Genomic DNA, 21115 nt, shown 5'->3' with positions numbered 1-21115 from the left:
ATGATGATCCGAATGCACTGATGTACCAAACATATTTTTATTTTTTTATTTATTTTTTTATCACAAGGAATTAAATTAGATGCTGTTTTCTGTCCTGCAGGTGCGGTGAAGCAGTTGAGAAGAATAAGCACCTGATCGCATCAGATCAGAAGGAGTACCAGCAGGAGCTGAAGAAGAACTACAACCGTCTGAGAGAGAGCCTGAGGCCAATGCTGGAGAGGAAGATTCCCGAGCTCTACAAACCCATCATCAGGCCTCGGCTGGAGAACAGGTGAGCAGAGCCACCGAATCAGACAGCTGTGACAAGAGAAACGGAGGTGAAAAGCATACATTGATCTTTTTATCAGACTGTGTGATCAGTGAATCAAAAGGAAAACGAGAATGAACTGATTTAAAATTTTTAAACCAGACCTCATGAGTGAGGGGTGGATCTGACTGAGAAACCAAGGACACTTCTTGGTCAGACAGTAGAGACATAACTTAGTCATATAAGAGTGAAAATAAGACAGCATCCTCCTTGCAACTAGGAAAAATCTGTGGTTGCACAGTGATTGCAGTGAATTTTTGTGCATTTGGTGACTGATTACAAGTAGTTGCGACAAGCGCGACATCCTCAACCTCTGGGTGAAGACTTTCGATCGCAAGGCAATTGCACAAGACTGCCTGACTTGGACTGACTGCAATTACTCTCAGATTGCTGAAGGTTTTCAAATAGTTGCCAATTAATGAACACAGACAGATTGCCAGCACATTGCAGTCAATCTTAATCAGTCTGCACCGATGAGTTCGTCTTGTCCTGTTACACGTCTCTTTGCAAAAGGTGACTAAGCTCAACTGATTGTATGCTAGTTATATTCCTATATAAAAGCAAGGTTGCTGAACACCTATGTCATTTTGTAGCTAAATTGCAATGCTGTAGCAACTATGTTACTATTTGTAGAGGAATGTCTTCATTTTGGAATGGTTACACATTTCCAAAATGAAGTAAACAGCATGGTCATAAACAGGGTTCTTTTTGCAACCAGAAGAGTCGCCCCCATGTGGGCGTTAGCAAGAATACAGATTTAATGCACTTCGGTGAGTGTATCCTAACTTTTAATTGGTATTGGTATGTCTACAAAAAGCTGATATCAACCAAAAACCCAGAAAACAAAACACATAAAAGTTGTAAATTGATTTGCATGTCACTGAGTGAAATAAGTATTTTATAACCAAGAAAAACATGACTTAGTTCTTGGTGCAGAAACTCTTGCTGGCAAGCACAGCAGTAAGATCTTTCTTGTAGTTGGTGACCAGGTTTGCAACCATCTCAGGAGGGATTTTGGCCCACTCTTCTTTACAGAAACACTCTAAATCTTTTAGGTTTCTTGGCTGCTGCTTGGCAACCCAAAGCTTCAGCTCCCTCCACAGATTTTCTGTAGGATTGAGGTCTGGAGACTGGCTAAGCCACTCCATGACCTTGATGTACTGCTTCTTTAGCTACTCCTTTGTTGCCTTGGTGGTATGTTTTGGGTCATTGTCACGCTGATTACCCAGACCCATCCATGACCCATTCTTCAGTTTCCTGGCTGAGGGAAGGAGGTTCTCGTCCAAGATTTTACGGTTCATGGCCCTGTCCATTCACTCCTCATTGCGGTGAAGTCGTCCTGTACCCATAGCAGTAAAACAGCCCCAAAGCATAATGTTTCTACCTCAGTGCTTGACTGTGGCGATGGTGTTCTTTGGGTCAGACTCAGCATTTCTCTTCCTCCAAACACAGCGGGTTGAGTTAATGCCAAAAAGCTCGAGTTTCATCTGACCACAGCACTTTCTCCCAAGACTTCTCTGAATCATTTATGTTCAGTGGCTAACTAAAGACAGTCCTGCACATGTGCCTTCTTGAGCAGGGGGACCTTGCAGGTGCTGCAAGATTTCAGTTCGTTACGGCATAGTGCTACCAACGGTGTTCTTGGTGACTGTAGTCCCAGCTGCCTTCAGATCATTAACTAGCTCATCGTATGTTGTTTTGGGCTGATCCACCACCTTTTTCATGATCGTCCTCACCCCATGTCAAGATGTTGCATGGAGCACCAGACCGAGGGCAATTGATGGTCATTTTATATTTCTTTCATTTCTGAATAATTGCACCGACCATTCTTACCTTCTCAGCAAGCTTCTTGCTGATGGTCTTGTAGCCCATTCCAGCCTTGTGCAGGTCTACAGTCTTGTCTCTGATGGCCTTTGACAGCTCTTTGGACTTGCCCATGTTGATAGAGAGGTTGGAATGGAAGAAACTGATTCTGTGGAGAGGTGTGCTTTATACAAATAATGAGTTGAGATCAGGAGTATCTGTAATTGATTGCTTGTAATCTGTATCCCATATGGTGATACAACCAATCTGTGGGAGCCAGAATTGTGGCTGGGTTGTAGGGGATCAAATACTTAAATCACTCAATGACACGCAAATCAATTAATACCTTTTTTTTTTTTTTTTTTTTTTTAATGTAATTTTTTTTCCTGGATTTTTGGTTGTTATTCTGTCTCTTTCCATTAAAATGAAGCTACCATTAAAATTAGAGACTACTCACTTAAAAAGAAATTAACAAACTAAAAAATGTAATAAAACAACAGTAGCTAATTGATGAGTTTATTGTGGAAGTGGATGGTTAAGGTTCAGGGTGGTTTAGGTTGTGGTAAGTAAATGATCAAAACGTAAGGTACCTTGACTGTTCCACCTCCTCTTCATCATAATCAATCATTATCTTTTGTCTGTTTTCCCACTTCCTCTCTCACCCACTGTCTTCTCTCTCTCACAGAGATTCCTTCAAACGTCTAAGTTTCCGCAGAACTCTGGAGGAAAACGCTTGAGATGCTGCAGCTCATCTGAAACAGAGCTACGGACAGGAAAAGGGAGGCTGTCACATAAGTGAGCGAGAAAAAAGATAAGATGAAAGAAGAGGGAAAAACATAAAAAGGAACTGCAGGAGCAGTACGCTGTGTCAACAATGGTGGACTCTGTTTCTCAGTGATCCGGCAATGTGTATTAATGTTGGCTGCATGTTCACTTTTGTGATGTCATGGTTGTTTGTAAGAGGAGGCAAAAGGCAAGTGAGTACATAAAAAATACAGAGGGTGGGACTCACAGGCTAAGTGTAGCTTAGTGCTCATTTCACTGTAAAATCTTCACTTGCTGTGTTAATTTCCATTTTTGGATAACTTCAAGTCCTCAAAATGCTGCAAACGCTTTCTGTGGGCCAGTAAACAAACCCTTTCAGGTTCTTACTGGACCCAGGCCTGTTGTATGTGCCAATAATGCTCGTTTTCTGTGTGTATATGTATGTGAATGTCTGAATGAATGTGTGTCTATTTAGATTATGTTTGGATTAAAGGCTTTTGGCACCATACTGAAGTCACTTTGTACTCTGTGATGATAAATGATTCTGTTATGTGCTAAAGGGCCTCTGAAATTCCACTCTGGGCGTCGACATGCATGACATGTCCCAGTTTGAGCAGCAAGAGTGTGGATGGATTTTTGTGCACTGGAAAAATAGGTACAGTTTCATATGTTAACTGCTGAGGCCATCAAGGTTGCTCTACCGATGGTCATACAGTACCTGAATATGTAGCTAATTGAAGAGTTTAACTTATTAAGAGTTATTTTAAGTTCACAGGAGACTGAGAGGCTTTTTGAGGCTCTAAAATACGCATTGAATACACATAAAATATGTGTTGTGTATATATTAGGAACATTACGTCAGAAAATAACAGTTGTTTACAAAGGTATAATATTTTGCATTTTATTTTGTAGAAATGTATTTTTAGATAAATAACAGCAATAATAATACTAATTGGAAAATTATTATTCAGTCAGTGGGATTCAGCGACTGAGTCTACTGTAACAATCTCCGTGTATGTTCCAACAGTTTCAGTAGCTCTTTGTAAATAGGCCGCGTCCTACGATACACACAGTGCCAAATTCAATTCCTTCTCCAGAAATGCAATATTGTAAAAAGTCACTCCACACCGATTTACTTTGCAAATTATGTTTACTCAGTATGTGAGAACACATTCCAGGAGAGAAATTTATTACTGCTTTGGAGTATTAAATTGTGACAACTTGATTTTATGTGATATCCATGAAACTTCATTTAATTGATGTTATGTTGCGGGTCATTCCATATTGCAGTGATGTAAATGTGCTCCGAGTTTCAAAAATGGGTGTACGTGTTTGTCAGCATGATTAATACTCATGGAAATATTTGTTTCTAGGTACATATCTTATTTATTAGCTGCTGGGTGGTTTTTTTTTTTTGTTTTTTTTTAATGGCTAAATTAAAATGATAGTTATGCAACGTGCATCAAATGTGAGTACTGATTAAAATGTATACCTATTTTTGAAACGTTCAGCACATTGGTGTTGTAAGATGTATTAGTGGGATTTACCCTCTGAGACTGTGTTCATGTTTCTGGGTTATCCTTTATGTTCATACATGTGTTTTTATTAAATTAGGAATTTTTCACTGTCATACTTACAAAGCTGTTGGAAAAAGAATCTAAATAAAGATTAATATTTGTCACCACTGTCATCACTCTTTCCGATCACTATATTAATTTAACTGAATTCAAATGCCGAGATGGATACATAGATGGAAAAATAGCTTACTGTATTTAAAGACTTGTGAGATTTCATTTAAGTTTTTTTTTTTTTTTTTTTTTTTTTAAAAGGTTCCTGCAAAGAGGCCAAAACAGATTTACACTTAGTCAAACTAGGTGTAAATTAGTTTTAGTTTAGTGTCCTTAATTTAATATTAGAATAAAAATAGACTGAATAGGAGAAGAAACATTCAATTGAAAGGAGCAAACCCAGTCTGTAATCTAACAAGCTCAAACTGGATTGAAAGCAAAATTACACATGCACTGGCAATTTTATTAGGTACACCTTTCAGTCAGAGTATTTCAGAAACTGTTGATTTACTGGGATTTTACCACACTACCATCTCCAAGGTTTACAGAGAATGGTCTGAAAAAGAGAAAATTATTATTACCTTTATTTTACCAGGATTTCCCATTCAGATCAGTCTCTTTTTCAAGAGACACCTGGCCAAAATAGCAGCCATACAAACTCAAAAAATCTCAAAATTACAACAAAAAATATAAATCACAACTAATGCACAATATAAAATATCTGTAACATAAAACATTCAAACATCCATAAGTCTCTTTGACTGCATTCATTATTATGCTTTCAAATTCACCAATATATATATAGGGGCATGCATAAATTGAGGTTTTTCTTAAAATTATTCCATGTCCAAGGCGCATATAGTAAGAGAATGCTGTTTCCCCCAGATCTGTCAGAACTCTAGGTACATTATAAAGCAAATATTTGGAGGAGCATAACTGGCAACCAAATATGTTCCACTTTTTTTTTCATAGAATAAGCAATAAAGCAAGACTTATTTCTAAAGTGAAAACCTATCTTCACTTTAAACTTCCTAATAAGATTAGCAATGTGTACATTAAAGAGAAGCTCATCATCTATCCATATACTCAGTTACTTGTAGGCACGTACCCTTTCAATGGTTTTGCTATCAGATGTAACAATGCTAAGATCATCAAACCCCTGTGGTTGAGCTTTTGAGAAGACCAGAAATTTTATTTTCTGAACACTCAAAACCATCTTTAAAGGCAGCAAAGCAGTTTGTAGTGACTGAAATGCAGTCTGAAGTTCTTGTAGTGCCTGCCCTACAGAGGTAGTGTGAGTATATATAACAGTATCATTGGCATAAATATGTATGTTTGCTGGTGTGTTCTTGTACAAATCATTCGTAAAAATAAAAAATAAAATAAGTCCCAAAATGGAACCCTGCGGGACACCTTTAGTTAGATCAAGAAAATCAGATTTATGTCCCTCTGCATAGACACACTGAGTTCAATTAACCAGATAATTTTGAAACCACTCAACAGCCTTAGGACCAAAACCAGTGTTAATAAAAAAAAATTTCAGCTGCAAGTTATGATCCAGTGAGTCAAACACCTTAGACAGATACACAAATAAAGCAGTACAATACTGTTTCCCATTCAGGATACATATAAAGTAATTCATCACTGCTGTGGCAGTGGTAATTGTACTGTGACCAGACTGAAAATCACTTGGAATATTATTAAAAAAAAAACCAAACTGCTTTAACTGCAAATTTACCTGAGAGCCCAAGGAGTTTAGCCAAGACTGAAAGCTTGGAGATCAGATGATAATTATTCAACACTCATGGATCTCCACATTGGCAGCTTTACAAATTTTAGGTACAGAGCTGGACTGAAGACTCAGGTTAAAAAGGTGAGTGATTGGTTCTGCAATAATATCTATTGAGATCTTTAAGAAATAAAGGCCAAGATTAGCTGGACCTTTTGACTAGTAACAGTAAATCAAATGTTGTAACCATGGTATGCAGGAGAGCATCTCTGAATGCACAACATGTTCAGCCTTGAAGCAGTTTGGTTACAGCTGCAGAAGACCACACTAGGTGCCACTCCTGTTAGCTAAGAACAGGAAGCTGAGGCTTAATTAATTAATTAGTTAATTGTACCATACCAATAATAATAATAATAATGATAATTTTATGTATTTATATAAAACATAATAATGCTTTAATATTTACTTCAGTAGTTGTCTTATTTATTTATTTAAAAAAAATAAAACGGGGAGAATTTAGGTGAAGGACTACAATCCGCTACCGTCGCGCTAATGTGACGACATCACCGCTCGACTTGTAGAGGACGGATACAGCTTTGTTGTAGAACAAGCGAGAGCTTGTGATGTGCGGCGGTACGTTGGCAGATGTTTTGTACAAATATTACCAAATACGCTGTTTGCCACAGCGAAGGTGGATATTTGTGGCGATTCCGTCGCTGCGGTTTGACCGTTGAGTGTTTAATGACAGAGTAAAGACTTGTGTTGTAAAGTTAGCCGAAGTTCCTCATGTCATTCAGCCAGGCAGCTTCACACCTGAGCTTTTAAACTTTCGACGTTAATTCACGTCGTTGTGCTGCGTTTTGAAACACTGAGCTGCGGGGCTTCTCGCATCTTTTCATTGATAATAATAATTGTATTTATGTATGCTGACATTACTTAAAGTTCTTGTTTTTTTTACTCTTTTGCTTGTAATTAGTGGAAAGGTGAAGACTGATCATGGCCGAGATTAAGCTGTGTTTGTCTGCACGAAAGGCAAGTCGTTAACTTGCTTTGCCGGTGTTGTGCCAAAAAGTGATCGTCTGCCAAAAAGTGATTGCCAGAAAATGATTGCCCATATTTAAACTGTTGTAAATGACTTCCTGATCTATAATCTGTGAAAAATATGTCAAACATATCTCTCGTGAATGATATCAAGTCATTTTGAGTAACAAACAACATTTCTGTCACAAGGTAGAAGCTGCAATCAGTTTTTGGCAGAGACTTTTATATATTCTTTATTTATCAGGGTAAAAACTGCCATTGGCCAGATTTTTAAAGAGAGATGTGGCCAAGAGGGCAGCAGAAATCAGAACAAATATGACATTACACTCTATAAAGATATTTTCAGTGACCAAAGAGGACTGGATTTATTATACGTACGTGCAATAATGCATAGTCATAAACATACTTGAATAACAGGTCATTTCTTCATTTTATTCTAAGCCCTTTATAAATCCTATTGACTACACTCTATTCACCAATATGGGCAAATACATTACACATAAAAGCACATAGAAACATCAAAAATCACTTTCTGGCAGACGATCACTTTTTGGCACAACACCGGCAACGTCCTGTCAGTATAGAATTGAAAGTTCATTATCTTATTATCTATTGAATAACTCGCTTACATCCACTTCGCCCTTTTCCACACATGTGAAAACTGTTAGAACCACACTTTATCTTTTCATAGTAACACTAAGCAGACATTAAGTTTATTAACAAGCTGCATGAGCACAATAAAAGAGTGGTCACATAGATCACAGTTGGCTGTAGTTTTCCAACCTTTAACAGTTGTGGGAGATATGTTTTTCTACTTCCCATTGCTCTAGATATTATGCTGTTTTTCTCTGTGCTCATAATTTTGTGAATTTCCTGCTGCACTGAATAACCTCTGAGGATTTCCCGCTGTAAATAGTAATTGCACCTCTGTCTTGCCAAGCCTCCATCATGCCCCGAGCAGGCTAAATAGAAGGACTGTGACAGAAAAAATAAAGCAGGAGAGCTTTAATATAGGCTTCTGCAAATAGTTAGCTGTTCCTTGCACTGGGCCGAGGTGTTTTTCTTTTACTGCTTCATTAACACACATCAAAATTGGATCGTGAAATTGTTTTCCTTTTTGGAAGACTTATTTGTGGAATGTGTGCGCATTTTGAGCTCGAGTTAAATGTAACTCATCACAGTACTGGTTGAACACTTCATACTTTATACATAGACAGAAATGAGTACTTATGTACTGATATTTTTTTCTCAGTTACTGTAAGCTAAAGGTTGCATCTTATAAAAAACAACAACAACCCAGAAATCTTTCTTTTTCCTCTTTCCTCTGTTTCAGCTATCTGATACTCAGCTTTGATGTCATTGGTGTAACATGGACCCAGACGGGGACGTAAACCCTGACACGGATGACCTTCCGCTCCGAGCGAATACTAACCACATACTGGTCAGACATTATGTGCTGGACCTGACCGTTCATTTTGACAGTAGGGTCATCAGTGGTAGCATCGTTCTGTTCCTGGAGCCTCGCTCTGGAGTGAGGACTGAGGCTGACGATGACCTTGCTGGAGAAAGTCAAGATGGTTTTACATCTAGATTTCAGGATGTGGATGCTATGGGGGGTGGTAAGAAAGGACTTGGAAAGACTACGACAAAGGTGGAGAAGATGAGTGATAAGACAGAAAGTCAGACTGAAGCTGAGTTCACCTTAGTGTTGGACTGCTGTGATCTTGACGTGTCAAAGGTTGAAGAAGTGGACGTCACCTCTGTGCCCGCCATGTTAAGCCACTTCCCAGAGGTCGCATCTAAAAAGTCAGTGAACCCACAGGCAGCTTTTATTCAGAACCTTATCTCCATGCCCTCCAGCCGGTGGAGGCAGCAGCACCAGCTCTTTTCACTGTGTAGCCGTGCCCCCGGTGCTCCGGATGGAAGCTCACTGCAGTTCTACAGAGACAGATGGAGCCTACAGGTGAGGAAAAACGGGGTCACATCACCTCAGGAGTTCCCTTGTGCTCTCAGGATCTGGTATGAGACGAAACCAGCAGGAGGTTCAGTGAGGTGGACCAAAGACCAGGACAACAGGTTTGTTTTAGGGTGCAAATCCTTTGAATTATTCCATGAAGGAGTGGTTTTATTATTATGCTTGGAATCCCTCTTATATTTTTCAAAAATGGCAAATGAGATCACATCTGCTCTGTTCTCAGCTGCTGAGAATTACAGTGCAACATTCTTAGCTTGCAGTGTTAGAATAGAATAATATTGATTAATTAATTCACAAAAACACACCTTGGGCTATTTTATTCTCTGCTGTGTGGGGATGCTTTACTTATGTGTGTGTATTTGTGTGTGCATGCTTCCTTTGGGCACTGAAATGAGGGTTGTTTATAGTTTACCATTGTTTACCCTTCCAGGGTGTGTGTTTACACTGCCGGTTCTCCCATCAACAACCGAGCCCTCTTCCCCTGCCAGGAGCCGCCTGTTGCCATGTCAACATGGCAGGCAACAGTACGGGCCCCCAGTGAGTGCGTGGTTTTGATGAGCGGGGAGGAGCAGGCAGTACCTACTGTGGATGGGGACACACGTAAGCTGCTGTAAAGCTTTGAGAGACATTTAGTGACAGAAGTAAATTTTCTATTTAAAAAAAAAAATATATATATATATATATAAATTTATGTCAATATATAAACTTTTGAAGAGTAGTAGTTCTTTCACTACTAAATTGATAGAGTAGATTGTATTAGGCCTCAGCACGCTGAGTCAGTAGGTCTGTAGTGTCTAGTTTTGAAGCTAAGTGCTATTAAGAGAGCATGGGCTATTGCTGCATTTGAGAGACTGGATTTGTTTGGTTAAATAAAAAGGGTAAGTGTGCACCGACGTATCAGCTGAAAACTGGTATGAGCCATTATCGGCCTAATTGCCAAATATGATGACATTTACCGATTGTGGTGGCCGGCCCACGTTTATTTGCGTGTCACATCCTGTTTGAGGTGGCTAAATCTTCCGATAGTATGATGGTGAAGCTTTTAAAAGAGCTTAGCTGTTTTTAGAAGGATTTTTTTTTTTTTTTGTCTGCTGGCACACAAATAGGAATAAATAACAACAAAAACAAATAAACAAAAAAATATTGCCATTAGCTATCAGCCTGATGTTTTATTTTTAAACATCAGTGCTTCCTGAAAAAAGAGAATTGTAAAGACATAAGCACTGCTCTCAAAAAGTTCTGTTTTGGAAATTATTGGAAACATTTTCACATAAACACAAGTATTTTTTGTCCATTTCCAGGCCTCTTAAAAGTCCACATTGATTATGGAGATTAGAGATTGTTTCAGTAGTTCAAACAGGTATGGTGTCAGCGTCTGTTTCAAACAAAACAGTTAGAACTTGGAGAAGAGTGATCACAAAGGATGCAAAGGTAGATGAGATACTAGCATATATACAACACTATGCAAAAGTCTTGAGTCTCATTTCTCTATATAGTGCTAATAAAATGGGTAAGTAGTTTATTGAAATGTGCAAACATACATGAAAATATAGTACATAAGGCAAAAACAGAGTTTCTGTAATTCTAATGAGATTGAAAGTCAGCATTTGGTGTGACCACCTTTATTCTTCAACACAGCCTGAACTCACTCAGTCAATTTCTTTAAGTAGTCTTCAGGAATAGTTCTTCGGGCGTCTTGAATGACAGTCAGAGCTCTTTTTTGGATGTTGGCTGCCTTTTGTTCTGTACTCTGTTAAGATGATCCCACACTATTTCAATACTGTTGAGGTCTGGGATCTGAGGAGGCCAATCCTGACTGATAGTGTTCCATTGTGTGTTTTCTATCCAGGTATCCTTTAACTGCATTGGCACTGTGTTTGTCATCATTGTCATGCTGAAAATGAAGCCATTGCTAATCAGATGCTTTTCAGATGGTATTGCATGGTGAATCAAAATCTGCTTTTACTTTTCTGCATTCATAATTCCATCAATTTTGACAAGATCACAACACCACAGGCTGAATTGCAGCCCCAAACCAAGACAGCCTGCACCGTATTTTATAGATGGCTGTAGAGACTCACTGTTGTACCTGTCTTCTGACCTCCTCCATACATATCTAAAACGATTCTAACCAAATATTTCAAATTTGGATTCATCACTCTATAAGAGCTGTTGCCACTGATTGTTAGTTCAGTTCTTGTGTAATATGGCATACCTCAGCCTTTTCTCCCTTCCTTAAGAATGGCTTCTTAATAGCCACCCTTCCACTATGACCATTTCTGATGAGTCTTCAATGAACAGTGGATGGACCAGCTGAAGGGCCAGATGCATCTCTCAGACCCTGTGTCAGGTCATTGCTGGATTTTTTTCTATTTCTTAAGGACATCACTTTCAGAAACTGTTCATCTGGTGTCAATAGTTTTTTTTAGGCCTGCCACTTCTTCTTTTGTCCTCCACTTGTCCAGCTTCCTCAAATTGTTTAATTACACACTGCACAGCATGCTGAGATATGCCAAGTTTTCAATGAATAGCACTTTGGGAATCACTTTGCTAGTGCAAAAATACAATTTTATGCCTGTCAAACTGTGTTGCCTTTGTCATTTTTCATTGATTCAAGTAAAGAAATGGGAACAAATAATGTGTTTTTGTGACAGGCTCCTAGTAACACTGCCTGAAGATACAGTTTAAAATTGGTTCTTTGCTAAGTTGTCTGTTATGTGTAGACACAGCACTGCTTTGTCTCTTGAGTTATGTCCTTTTTTATGCTTGAATGACTCATATGTCAGTGTTAAGTTGCTTAACAAAGGAAAACCATTCCTCTAGAAATGGCCAGGTACAAGGACTAGACTGAAAATGAATGAAAAAGCAGCCAATGTTCAAAGAAGAGACCTTCAGAAAGCCCAGAGAACTATTTTTCAAAAGCACTTTAAAAAATTACAAGAACGTCTGGCTCCTTGGAAGTAAAATACACTACTCAAAAAATGAAAAGAACACTTTGAAAACACATCAGATCTCAGTGGGGAAAAAAAAAACATGCTGGATATCTATACTGATGTGGACTTGGTAATGTGTTAGAAAAGAAATGAAGGATGCCACATCATTTGATGGAAATTAAAATTATCAACCTACAGAGGGCTGAAGCAAAAGACACCACAAAAATCAAACTGGGAAAAAAAAAATATGCAGCAGGCTTGTCCATTTTGCTGGAATTTCATTGCAGCAACTGAAAATTGTACTCAGTAGTTTGTATGGCCCCGACATGCTTGTACGCATGCCTGACAATGTTGGGGCATGTTTCTAATGAGACAACGGATGGTGCCTTGGGGGACCTGATGCAACCTCAGACGGTCAGATAGGTGAGGCAAGCATGGAGGCCAGTCACTTGTAACAGTTCTTTTGTCCTCCAGGAACTACCTGCATACTCACGCTACATGACACCGGGTATTATCAAGCACCAGGAGGAACTGAGGACCCACTGCACCAGTGTAGGGTCTGACAATGGTTCCAAGAATTTCATCCTGATATCTAATGGCAGTCAGGGTGCTTTTGCCTAGTCTGTAGAGGTCTGTGCATCCCTCCATGGATATGCCTCCCCAGACCATCACTGACTCACCACCAAAATGGTCATACTAAATAATGTTACCGGCAGCATTATGTTCTCCATAGCTTCTCCAGACCCTTTCCCCTCTGTCACATGTGCTCAGGGCAAACCTGCTCTCATCTGTGAAAAACACAGGGCGCACAGACCTTCTACGGTTCTGTCCAGCTCTCGTAGTGTAACTGCCTGTCTCCTGGAATCTCCTCCATTCTCTTGAGACTGGTCTGGGAGACACAGCAAACCTTCTGGCAATGGCATGTATTGATGTGCCATCCTGGAGGAGCTGAACTACCCGTGGAACATCTTTAGGGTGCAGGTATCGCCTCATGCTACCAGTAATGACACTGATCCTAGCCAAATGCAAAACTAGTGAATAAACAGTCAGAAAAGATGAGGAGGAAAAGAAAATCTCACTGTCCTCCACCTGTAAAACCATTTATGTTTTGGGGGTTGTCTTATTGTAGCCCCTCTAGTGCACCTGTTGTTAATTTCATTAACACCAAAGCAGCTGAAACTGATTAACAACCCCCTCTGCAACTTACCTGACCAGATCAATGTCCTAGAAATTTAACTGACTTGATGCTAAACTCTAATTAACAAGTGTTCCTTTAATTTCTTTGAGCAGTATATAAAGATATTAAGTGTTGCTGAAGACTTTTGCACAGTACTGTGAGTTTACTTCTAATGGAAGTAAAGACTTCTAAACTGATGTAATTCTCTGGCTGTCATTAAAGATTTTGGTTCTTTTAGCATCCTGTACCATAACTTTTACATTTCCTAAAATATGAACATGAGCGATGTGTCATTCTTTACTGATTGGTTAGGACTAAAAATAAATAAGATGTCAAAGATAAACACATCAGACTGAGCAGTGTAGTGAAACAAAATAGCATTTCAGTCCAGATTTTTCTCCAGTTTTTTTTATACGCCCGTCAAAAAGATGGGACGTATTATGTGATCACTTATGGCAGGCGGGTGTCTGGGTGGTGTCCAATGAAGCATCTGCTCAATAACTCAAAAATAACTGCTCGGGCTGCACTTACCAAACTTCATTGGTAGATAGATTATGACCAAAGCAAAGTTGTGATTGTATATGGGGTCACTGGGGTCAAGGTCATGTGGTTAAATCTTTATTTTTTGATTTTTCATGTCTAAGAAATGGTGTGAAGGATTTTTATGAAACCTTGCATTCTCCATAACAAGACATTTTGCAGAGATCAACTCCTGAAAGTCAAGGTCACATAATTATTAAATCTTTGTTTTTCATGTGAAAACAAAGACAGGGTTCAGGCATATTTCCCCTGTAGGCAGTGCTCTTGTTATTCTATGCTGTCAGTCATCTAAACTCCTTACTACTTACTACCTTTGACGTGTTTATTTTCTCTCTCTGGCACTTCATTTACTCTGCAGATTTCTTAACATGGAATTACTATGTAACAATGCCCATGCCCGCCTCCACCTTCACTTTGGCAGTGGGGCACTGGCGACAAGTCACGGCAGAAATCCCCCCAGCACTGGAAAAAGGGGTGAGGGACAGGACAGACTATGGCACCACCGCCAAACTTGGGGCCACGTCTGGGCAATGGACGGAGGCTGAGTGTGTGTCTGGACTTGGAAGTTCCTCTAGTGAAGTAGTAAAGGGCTCTCCTCTCCAGGCTTGCAGGTATTTTATTAGTTTTTCCTGTGTTCTTTCCTTCTAGTAGGACCTCCTCCTCTCCAGACTGTTATTAACCTAAGTCTGGCCCTTCCACATTCCATGGTCAAACTTTCCTTACACCACACCAAAAATGGTGCAGGTGAAGTTAGGGTGATGAATAGGGTGCAGCACTCAATCAGCTTTTTATGAAAAATACATAAAGGCTTTCATCATAGTACATTAGGTTCAGTGCCCAGCAGAAATTATTGTTGGATACAAAAACTGAGCCTTACATAAATTTTATAGACATACAGGATATAAAATGCAGGTTGGGGCATTCGAAAAGGCTTGTTTGCTGTGTGCAGGGCATGGTCAATCTGGGGTCTCCCTCTTTGCAGGCCAGGAGGTTGGCAAGTCTGCCAGTGGTTTCCAGTAATTTTTCTCCTCCCCCTCATGGTTGTCCTCCAGCAGCAGCCCAGCCATAACCTGCTGCAGGCCCCAGGATTCTCCAACTACAAGGAGGGCCTTTCTTTTCAGTGAATGGCTCAAAGGAAACTTGGCTGTTGCTTGAAATCCTTGGAACAGCACTGATGCTGAGGAAGGAGTTAGTGCTGGATATTGGATTAGAGTGAATGTGATTGCATGTCGGCACTTAGATATTTTTGGGATCATTGTGGTTTGTGATATATACTGTCATTTTCATATTTCCACTGCTTTCATTTCCACGGTGAGACAGAGCACAATGTACTATGGTTGGTTCATTAGTTCAAGTTCTATGTAGTCTTTCAATAAAAAAAAGTAAATAAAAAAATGTTGTTGCTAGCCTTTGGTTAAACTTTTCTTTCCTGTTTTAATCTGCTACAGCGGAGACCACACTACCTGCGTACACTCTGCATTCTGTTACTCTTCCCTTGAGGATGAGGGACTCTCTGTAACTGATTATTCAGGCATGGGGGATGACGGCATTTCTTGTTCCCATGGCGACTACCCTTGCCGATTTACTGAGCGGTCGGCTTGGTCCCAGCGGGTGATTCCACACCGTGTATTTAGCCCTGCCTGCCTGCTGCAAAAGGCCCAGGTGGGGTTCTGACAAAGAGCCAGTGAGAGTTGTGCTAATTAATTTTTGTATGATTTAAGGAGACAGCATCAGTTAATGTTTGTGTGACTGTGTCAGAGGTTTTTAACTACCATCTCTTGGCACACTGGTAAACGTATTAGACTATATTTCCATGGGGGCTAGTTAAAACATTCCTTATAATCTAAATGTGTAAACATGTGTACTGGAATAACATTTCTGTGCATTCAGTTTGTGTTCCTTTTGCAGATGGGAATCCTTAAGCTGTTGCCTCAGTGTTTGGCAGCAGCCCATGCTGTTCTGGGGGTGCACCCCTTTCCCCGCCTTGATGTTCTCATTGTCCCAGCAGGGTTCTCCAGTCTGGGAATGGCCAGGTATGACATCTATGTCTTTGTTAAGGTGGTGCAAGAATTAGATTTGAAAGAAATATTGGAAATACAGAGGAAGCTATTAGTGAACAGGACTACAGGTTCACATATCAATTTATAGAAGAAAACTTTGAGGAATATGTTAGTTGTACAAAAAATTAATTATGAAGGATAAACTGCAGTTTATATGTTTGCTTGTGGGTTCTCGCAAGGCACCATATAAATATGTGCATTACTTGACAAGCGCTTGTGAGAGAAGAGTGGCACTATACAAAACTGTGAAAAAGTCTTGAGCCATCCCTGATTTTTTTTTTTTTTAAATATATTTTTCTGACAAGGAGCCAGGCTAATTTTCAAATTTCCTACTTTAGATCTAAACCATTAAAACTGTGTCCTGAACATACAAAAGTCTTGAGCCATCCCCCATTTCTTTGTATTTTACTTCCAAACAGCCAGACTTGTAATTTTTTTTAAAGTGGTCTTGAGCAATAGTTCTCTGGGCTTTCTGAAGGTCTGTCAAAGTTTTTCTTTGGACATTGACTGCTTTTTCACTCTTTTTCAATCCAGTTCTTGTACCATTTTCAAGAGGTGGCAGGCCTAAAAACGATCTAGCAGATGAACAGTATCTGAAATTCAGAGGCACAGGACCTGAGAGACGCATCTGGCCCTTTAGTTGATCCATCTAGTATTCACCGAAGCCTCATCAGAAATGGTCTCAATGGAAGTATGACAGTCAAGAAGCCATTTTTAAGGAAGAAAACAGGGAGGAAAGGCTTAAAATCTAGTTTGAAAACTGGTCTTATGGCGTGACAAATACAGATTTAAAAATTTTGGTTCAAATCATCATCATTATGCACAGAGGAGGTCAGTAGTGAGGTACATGTGACAGCCCTCTGTAAAACAAGATCCCTAACGCAACATGGCAGTGGTGTGTTAGGGCTCTTGTCAAAATGGATGGAATTATGAACAGAAAAAAGTACAGATCCACCATGCAATACCATCTGAAAAGCATCAGATTTTGAACAGCTTCATTTTCCAACATGAGAATGATGCCAAACGCTTTGCAATGCAGTTAAAGCATACCTGGATAGAAAAAAAGCCTTCAAGAAGCCTGGAAAACTATTCCTGAAGACAGTTTTAAGAAATTACAAGAAAGCTTACCTAGGAGAGTTCAGGCTGTGTTGAAGAATAAGGGTGGTCATACCAGATGGCCTTTGGACCATTCTACCAAGCCTGGAAGTCTGTTTTTGGCTTATGTACTGTATTTCCATGTATGTTTGTGCATGTTTAATAACCACTTTCACCAGTCTACTTCCATCACTATGGCTCTTTTAAACTTGTAATATTTGATTGGTTGACTACCTAGGAGCAGCAGAAACTACCTGTCAACATAACAATATCATAATACTTCTCTATAGTTTATCTTTTTCATAGTTCCCCTTTTTCCCTTACTTGGAATTCAAATTATTTATAAGTAAAGTTATTTGCTCATTGGTGTTTGGTAGTAGTTTTCTTGATTGCTTAAAAAAGCTTCCTGTTACATCTGGATATAGTCAAACAGTATGATCCGTTGTTAATATTGTAGCAGTTCTTGATTTGGCTGAACATTTTTACATTTAATCTAGGTGTGTGCAGACCAATGTTTCAACAGTCTTGTAAAAACTTGTAAAGAAACATCAAAGACTTCCCACAGCAAAGCGACAATCAAGCACTTGTTTTTTTAACTTCACCCTGCTGCTTCTGTTTTGGTTTTTACAAGCAAAGTGTTTCTGGGTTGCATGATTAATGACACCCTTCACATTTCAAAACCCCCTCACTCTTTCTTAATCTCTTCTATGGAGATCCTCCACATACTCCAGCTGTAAACTTTGTTCAATCACTTGTCATCCCTCCTTTGTCTCTCCACATAACTGCTTCCAGCTCTGGCCTATAGGACTTATGACTCGCATATGCGTGGTGCTTAAAAAATGATGTAATTGTGTGTGTATGTGTGTGTTTTTTAAAGCAGGAAACATTAAAATTGCTAGATTAAAGCAAAAAAAAGGAATAACACATAGTTTCTAAAGAAAATTTGAGCCTCTTCACCAGGCATCTACTTAAACCCCTTTTTCCATACACTCTCCCTCTCATTCATTGTCCAATAATTAGCTCTTAACTGTTCTTTACTTTTTCTGTTCCCTCCCTTCCCTCATCCTGTTTCCAAAACTTAAAAACTTCTTTCTACCTTCATTCACTTTTCCATTCCAAACAGCTATTTCCTGAGCTTTTTCCAAAGTTGTTATTCCATTCGTTTTTCATTTTTTTTCTTTCTTTCCTTCTTTTTTCTTACTTTTTGTCCTCTGTACTTCCAAAGTCAAGGCTATGTGACTGAGATGAACATATTAGGGATATCCTCCCTCACTGACATCACTCAAAGCCAAGAGTAAAAAAAACCAAACTGAAACAGAGTGTTTAGAGCAGTCTGAAACCTGAGCTTTTGGCTCAGAGGGATCACATGTACAAATGCTGACCACATTGTTTGAAACTTTGGCCATGTTTAATATAACTATTCACCACTGTAACAAGATATATGACAGAAAATAAGAAAAAGCTTAACAGGTACCCTTTGAAGACCTCAAAACCCCACGCCTCTTCTCTGGGCACAGCTTAATTGAATCAGTGAGTCAGTCAATAGGCTGCTGTGTTGTATCTTTTTTCCCAGAAAGTTTCAGGTGGTCCTTGGGCTTTACACTTTACACTAGACCTGTGTTTTTTTTTTATGTATGTTTTTGTGCAGGTTTAGTGGAAGACTGGAGGCTGATGGGTGGTCATGAAGCCAAAGGAAAACAGATGTATTGTTGTGCACGCTATAGATAATTCTCCTTTGTGTATTTTTTTTTTTTCCTTCTTCACCCTCACCTTGTCTCCATCTTTAGATCCGTTCCCCTATGCTCCATTTCCATATTTATTTACTTTTTGTTACCTTACTTCCTCTATTTTTTTGGAATCCTTGTTTTCTGCAAATCAAATGTGTCCTGCTTCTGTCACGTCTTTACCCTTCACTGCTTTTATTTTTTTCTTTTCATCTCCCGACTTTCTGTTACTCTCTTTGCTCTCATAATATTGCTCAAACTTCAAGGCCCCTGTATTTGTCGTCCTTGTCTTTCCTCTCCACGTGTGTGGTGATTACATTTCAGTCTGGCCTCTGGCATTCCCCAGAAGTGATATTTTCATGTTTTCTTTGCAATCTTTTAGGTTGCATATGGTATCCTTATAGATATAGCTGATTCCATCTGAGTAGCCATGTGACTTAAGTAAAAATTGGATATCAGAGTAAATTAAAAGCAATGAATGAATGGGCCTTTTACTGATGAGGGTGGTCAGTAAGCATCCTAGTGTCTGCGGTTTTCAACCACAGTCTCGCTTTCTCTCCATCTGCCTTTATTCTTCCCCCTGTTAGCCATAGAAAAGTGCCCCAGACAGGATATGAGCTCATACCTGGTTATGTAGTCTGCATGATTTGCTGGCGTTATAGCAAAGTGTGGTCTTAATCAGAGATATTTTAAGCAACAGGGAGGGACAAGAGGGCAACAGAACAGACCTCATTCTCAACTTTGCATTTTTATTTAGACTCTTTTATCCAAAACACAGCGCTCTTTGATCCATGAAAAAAATCTAACCCAAACTTGTGAAAATTTGTCTCCCTGGTTTCTTTATTTTGAATGGACATCAAGTGCTGACACAGAGGCTGTTCTCCTGTGGTTGTTGTTTGACAGATGTTTTCTTTTCCTTATGGGGATGGCTCCTAGGCACTTATCTCTTTTTCTCTGGCTGCTTAGGCTCCAGTTAGCTGCAGATGACAGGAGAGATTTAGGGCCTTCATTAAGCTTCAGACAGCACCTGCACTGACTCCCTATAAAACTCTGTATGGTTCTCAACCCAGCGTCACCCCACTGCATCCTCCCCTCAATGTTGGTGGTTCAATCATGGATGCCTCTGCACATAACCACAGGGTTGTGCTATAGAAAGGCTGGGAGGTCAACCAAAATGGAAGCACAGATTGAGATGGAGATGAGAGAGACATGAAGAGGGTAAAGGCGGGGTTCACAACAGGCCAGCAGACCCCCAGGATGTGGGAGAGGATGTGTGGATTATTCCCAGCAACAAAAGCCATTAGCCCCTGGAAAGACTTCAGAGACTGGAGCTATTTAATCTAGAGATTGGGAGGTATGAGGGCCCCATTTGTTGGGATCAAGCCAAGCGCAGTCTTTGTGCAGTGCCCCAGTGGAAACGGCAGGAGCGGAGGGGCTATGGAGCAGGGAGTTGTGGCAAGAAGGCATAAAGCTGTTGTACTGTGATACCGAGAAGGGAGGGCAGAGGCGAAGCAGGGGAGGAATCACAGTGGCGTGAAGTTTTTATACTGAGATACGAATAGGAGGGCAGGAAACTGAAGATTAAGAAGTCAAGTAAGGGCATGTCTGGATTCAAAGGCTGTACCACATATACAGTACTGTGTACCTACAAGGCTCTCTGATTCACAGACACAAAGAACTAAACTTGCGCAGTGTAGCTTTAAAGATGTGAAGCCAGTCAAAGTATTTTGCATAACAGTTTTTTGTTTATTTTGTGCAACAATTTTGCTTCAAAAGTTCTTTTCAGCAGTCCAAGTTCTGAACAGTCTGCAACTGGGATACTGTACAGTGTATGCCAAACAATGTCATCTGTTGCCTGTCTGTATGAATTCCTGTTGTCTTCCTGGCTGTTTCTTCAACAAACAAAGCTTTGAGGCTGCATTATAGAAGCACTGATGTGTTACCTCTCCCCCTGTTATTAGTAAAACTGTTAAGGCACTGAAGAGCCGATAAGAGAGAGGGGAAGACAAACACAACGCAGTTAACCATTAAAAGAGGAGTATGAAGTGGGATGAAGAAGTGTCTGAGTTACAGTCAGTGAGCACAGCTGGGGAAACCCTTAAAGTTAATTCTGCATCCAGTCAGGATAAAAAGCTCATTGTTCTGATTGATTGAAGGACATGAGAATGGTGTAAGCTAATGCCCTGAATTTGCTTTGAGTGGTCATAGTCAGCCTCCCGCTATTTCTAACATGAGTAATTATGTGTCTGTGTGTGTGCATGTGTACACATTTGTAATTTGTTTTACCTTATTTAGGTCATACTAATTTTTTCTCTTTGTTTTAAATTTTTTTGTAATCTCTTCATTGCATCGCAATCACGTCATTTCTGACTGGGAGTGACAGGAAGGGCACGGCATT

General features: G+C 39.7%; 2 protein-coding genes across 4 annotated transcripts in view; both read left to right on the top strand.

The window, feature by feature from the left end:
- dock8 (dedicator of cytokinesis 8) overlaps positions 1 to 4552 on the top strand; it is a 56804-nt gene extending 52252 nt beyond the window's left edge. For both annotated transcript variants that reach the window (XM_030737116.1, XM_030737117.1), the window contains 2 exons: positions 101 to 271; positions 2796 to 4552. In XM_030737116.1, the coding sequence (XP_030592976.1) occupies positions 101 to 271; positions 2796 to 2847 (223 nt within the window). In that variant the 3' untranslated portion in view covers positions 2848 to 4552. The remainder of the gene's footprint in view (positions 1 to 100; positions 272 to 2795) is intronic.
- A 2172-nt stretch (positions 4553 to 6724) lies between these two features.
- Positions 6725 to 21115, top strand: part of aopep (aminopeptidase O (putative)) — a 99742-nt gene continuing 85351 nt past the window's right edge. For both annotated transcript variants that reach the window (XR_004020382.1, XM_030737591.1), the window contains exons 1-6: positions 6725 to 6805; positions 8547 to 9289; positions 9619 to 9788; positions 14197 to 14449; positions 15287 to 15500; positions 15747 to 15871. Coding sequence is in view for 1 of the 2 variants with exons in the window: in XM_030737591.1 (XP_030593451.1) it covers positions 8583 to 9289; positions 9619 to 9788; positions 14197 to 14449; positions 15287 to 15500; positions 15747 to 15871 (1469 nt within the window). In the remaining variant the exon portion in view is untranslated. The remainder of the gene's footprint in view (positions 6806 to 8546; positions 9290 to 9618; positions 9789 to 14196; positions 14450 to 15286; positions 15501 to 15746; positions 15872 to 21115) is intronic.

Source organism: Archocentrus centrarchus, chromosome 9 (assembly GCF_007364275.1).
Source record: "Archocentrus centrarchus isolate MPI-CPG fArcCen1 chromosome 9, fArcCen1, whole genome shotgun sequence".
NCBI classification, from domain to species: Eukaryota; Metazoa; Chordata; class Actinopteri; order Cichliformes; family Cichlidae; genus Archocentrus; species Archocentrus centrarchus.
The sequence above is the reverse complement of the archived record's forward strand: the minus strand, read 5'-3'. Positions and strand labels throughout refer to the sequence as shown.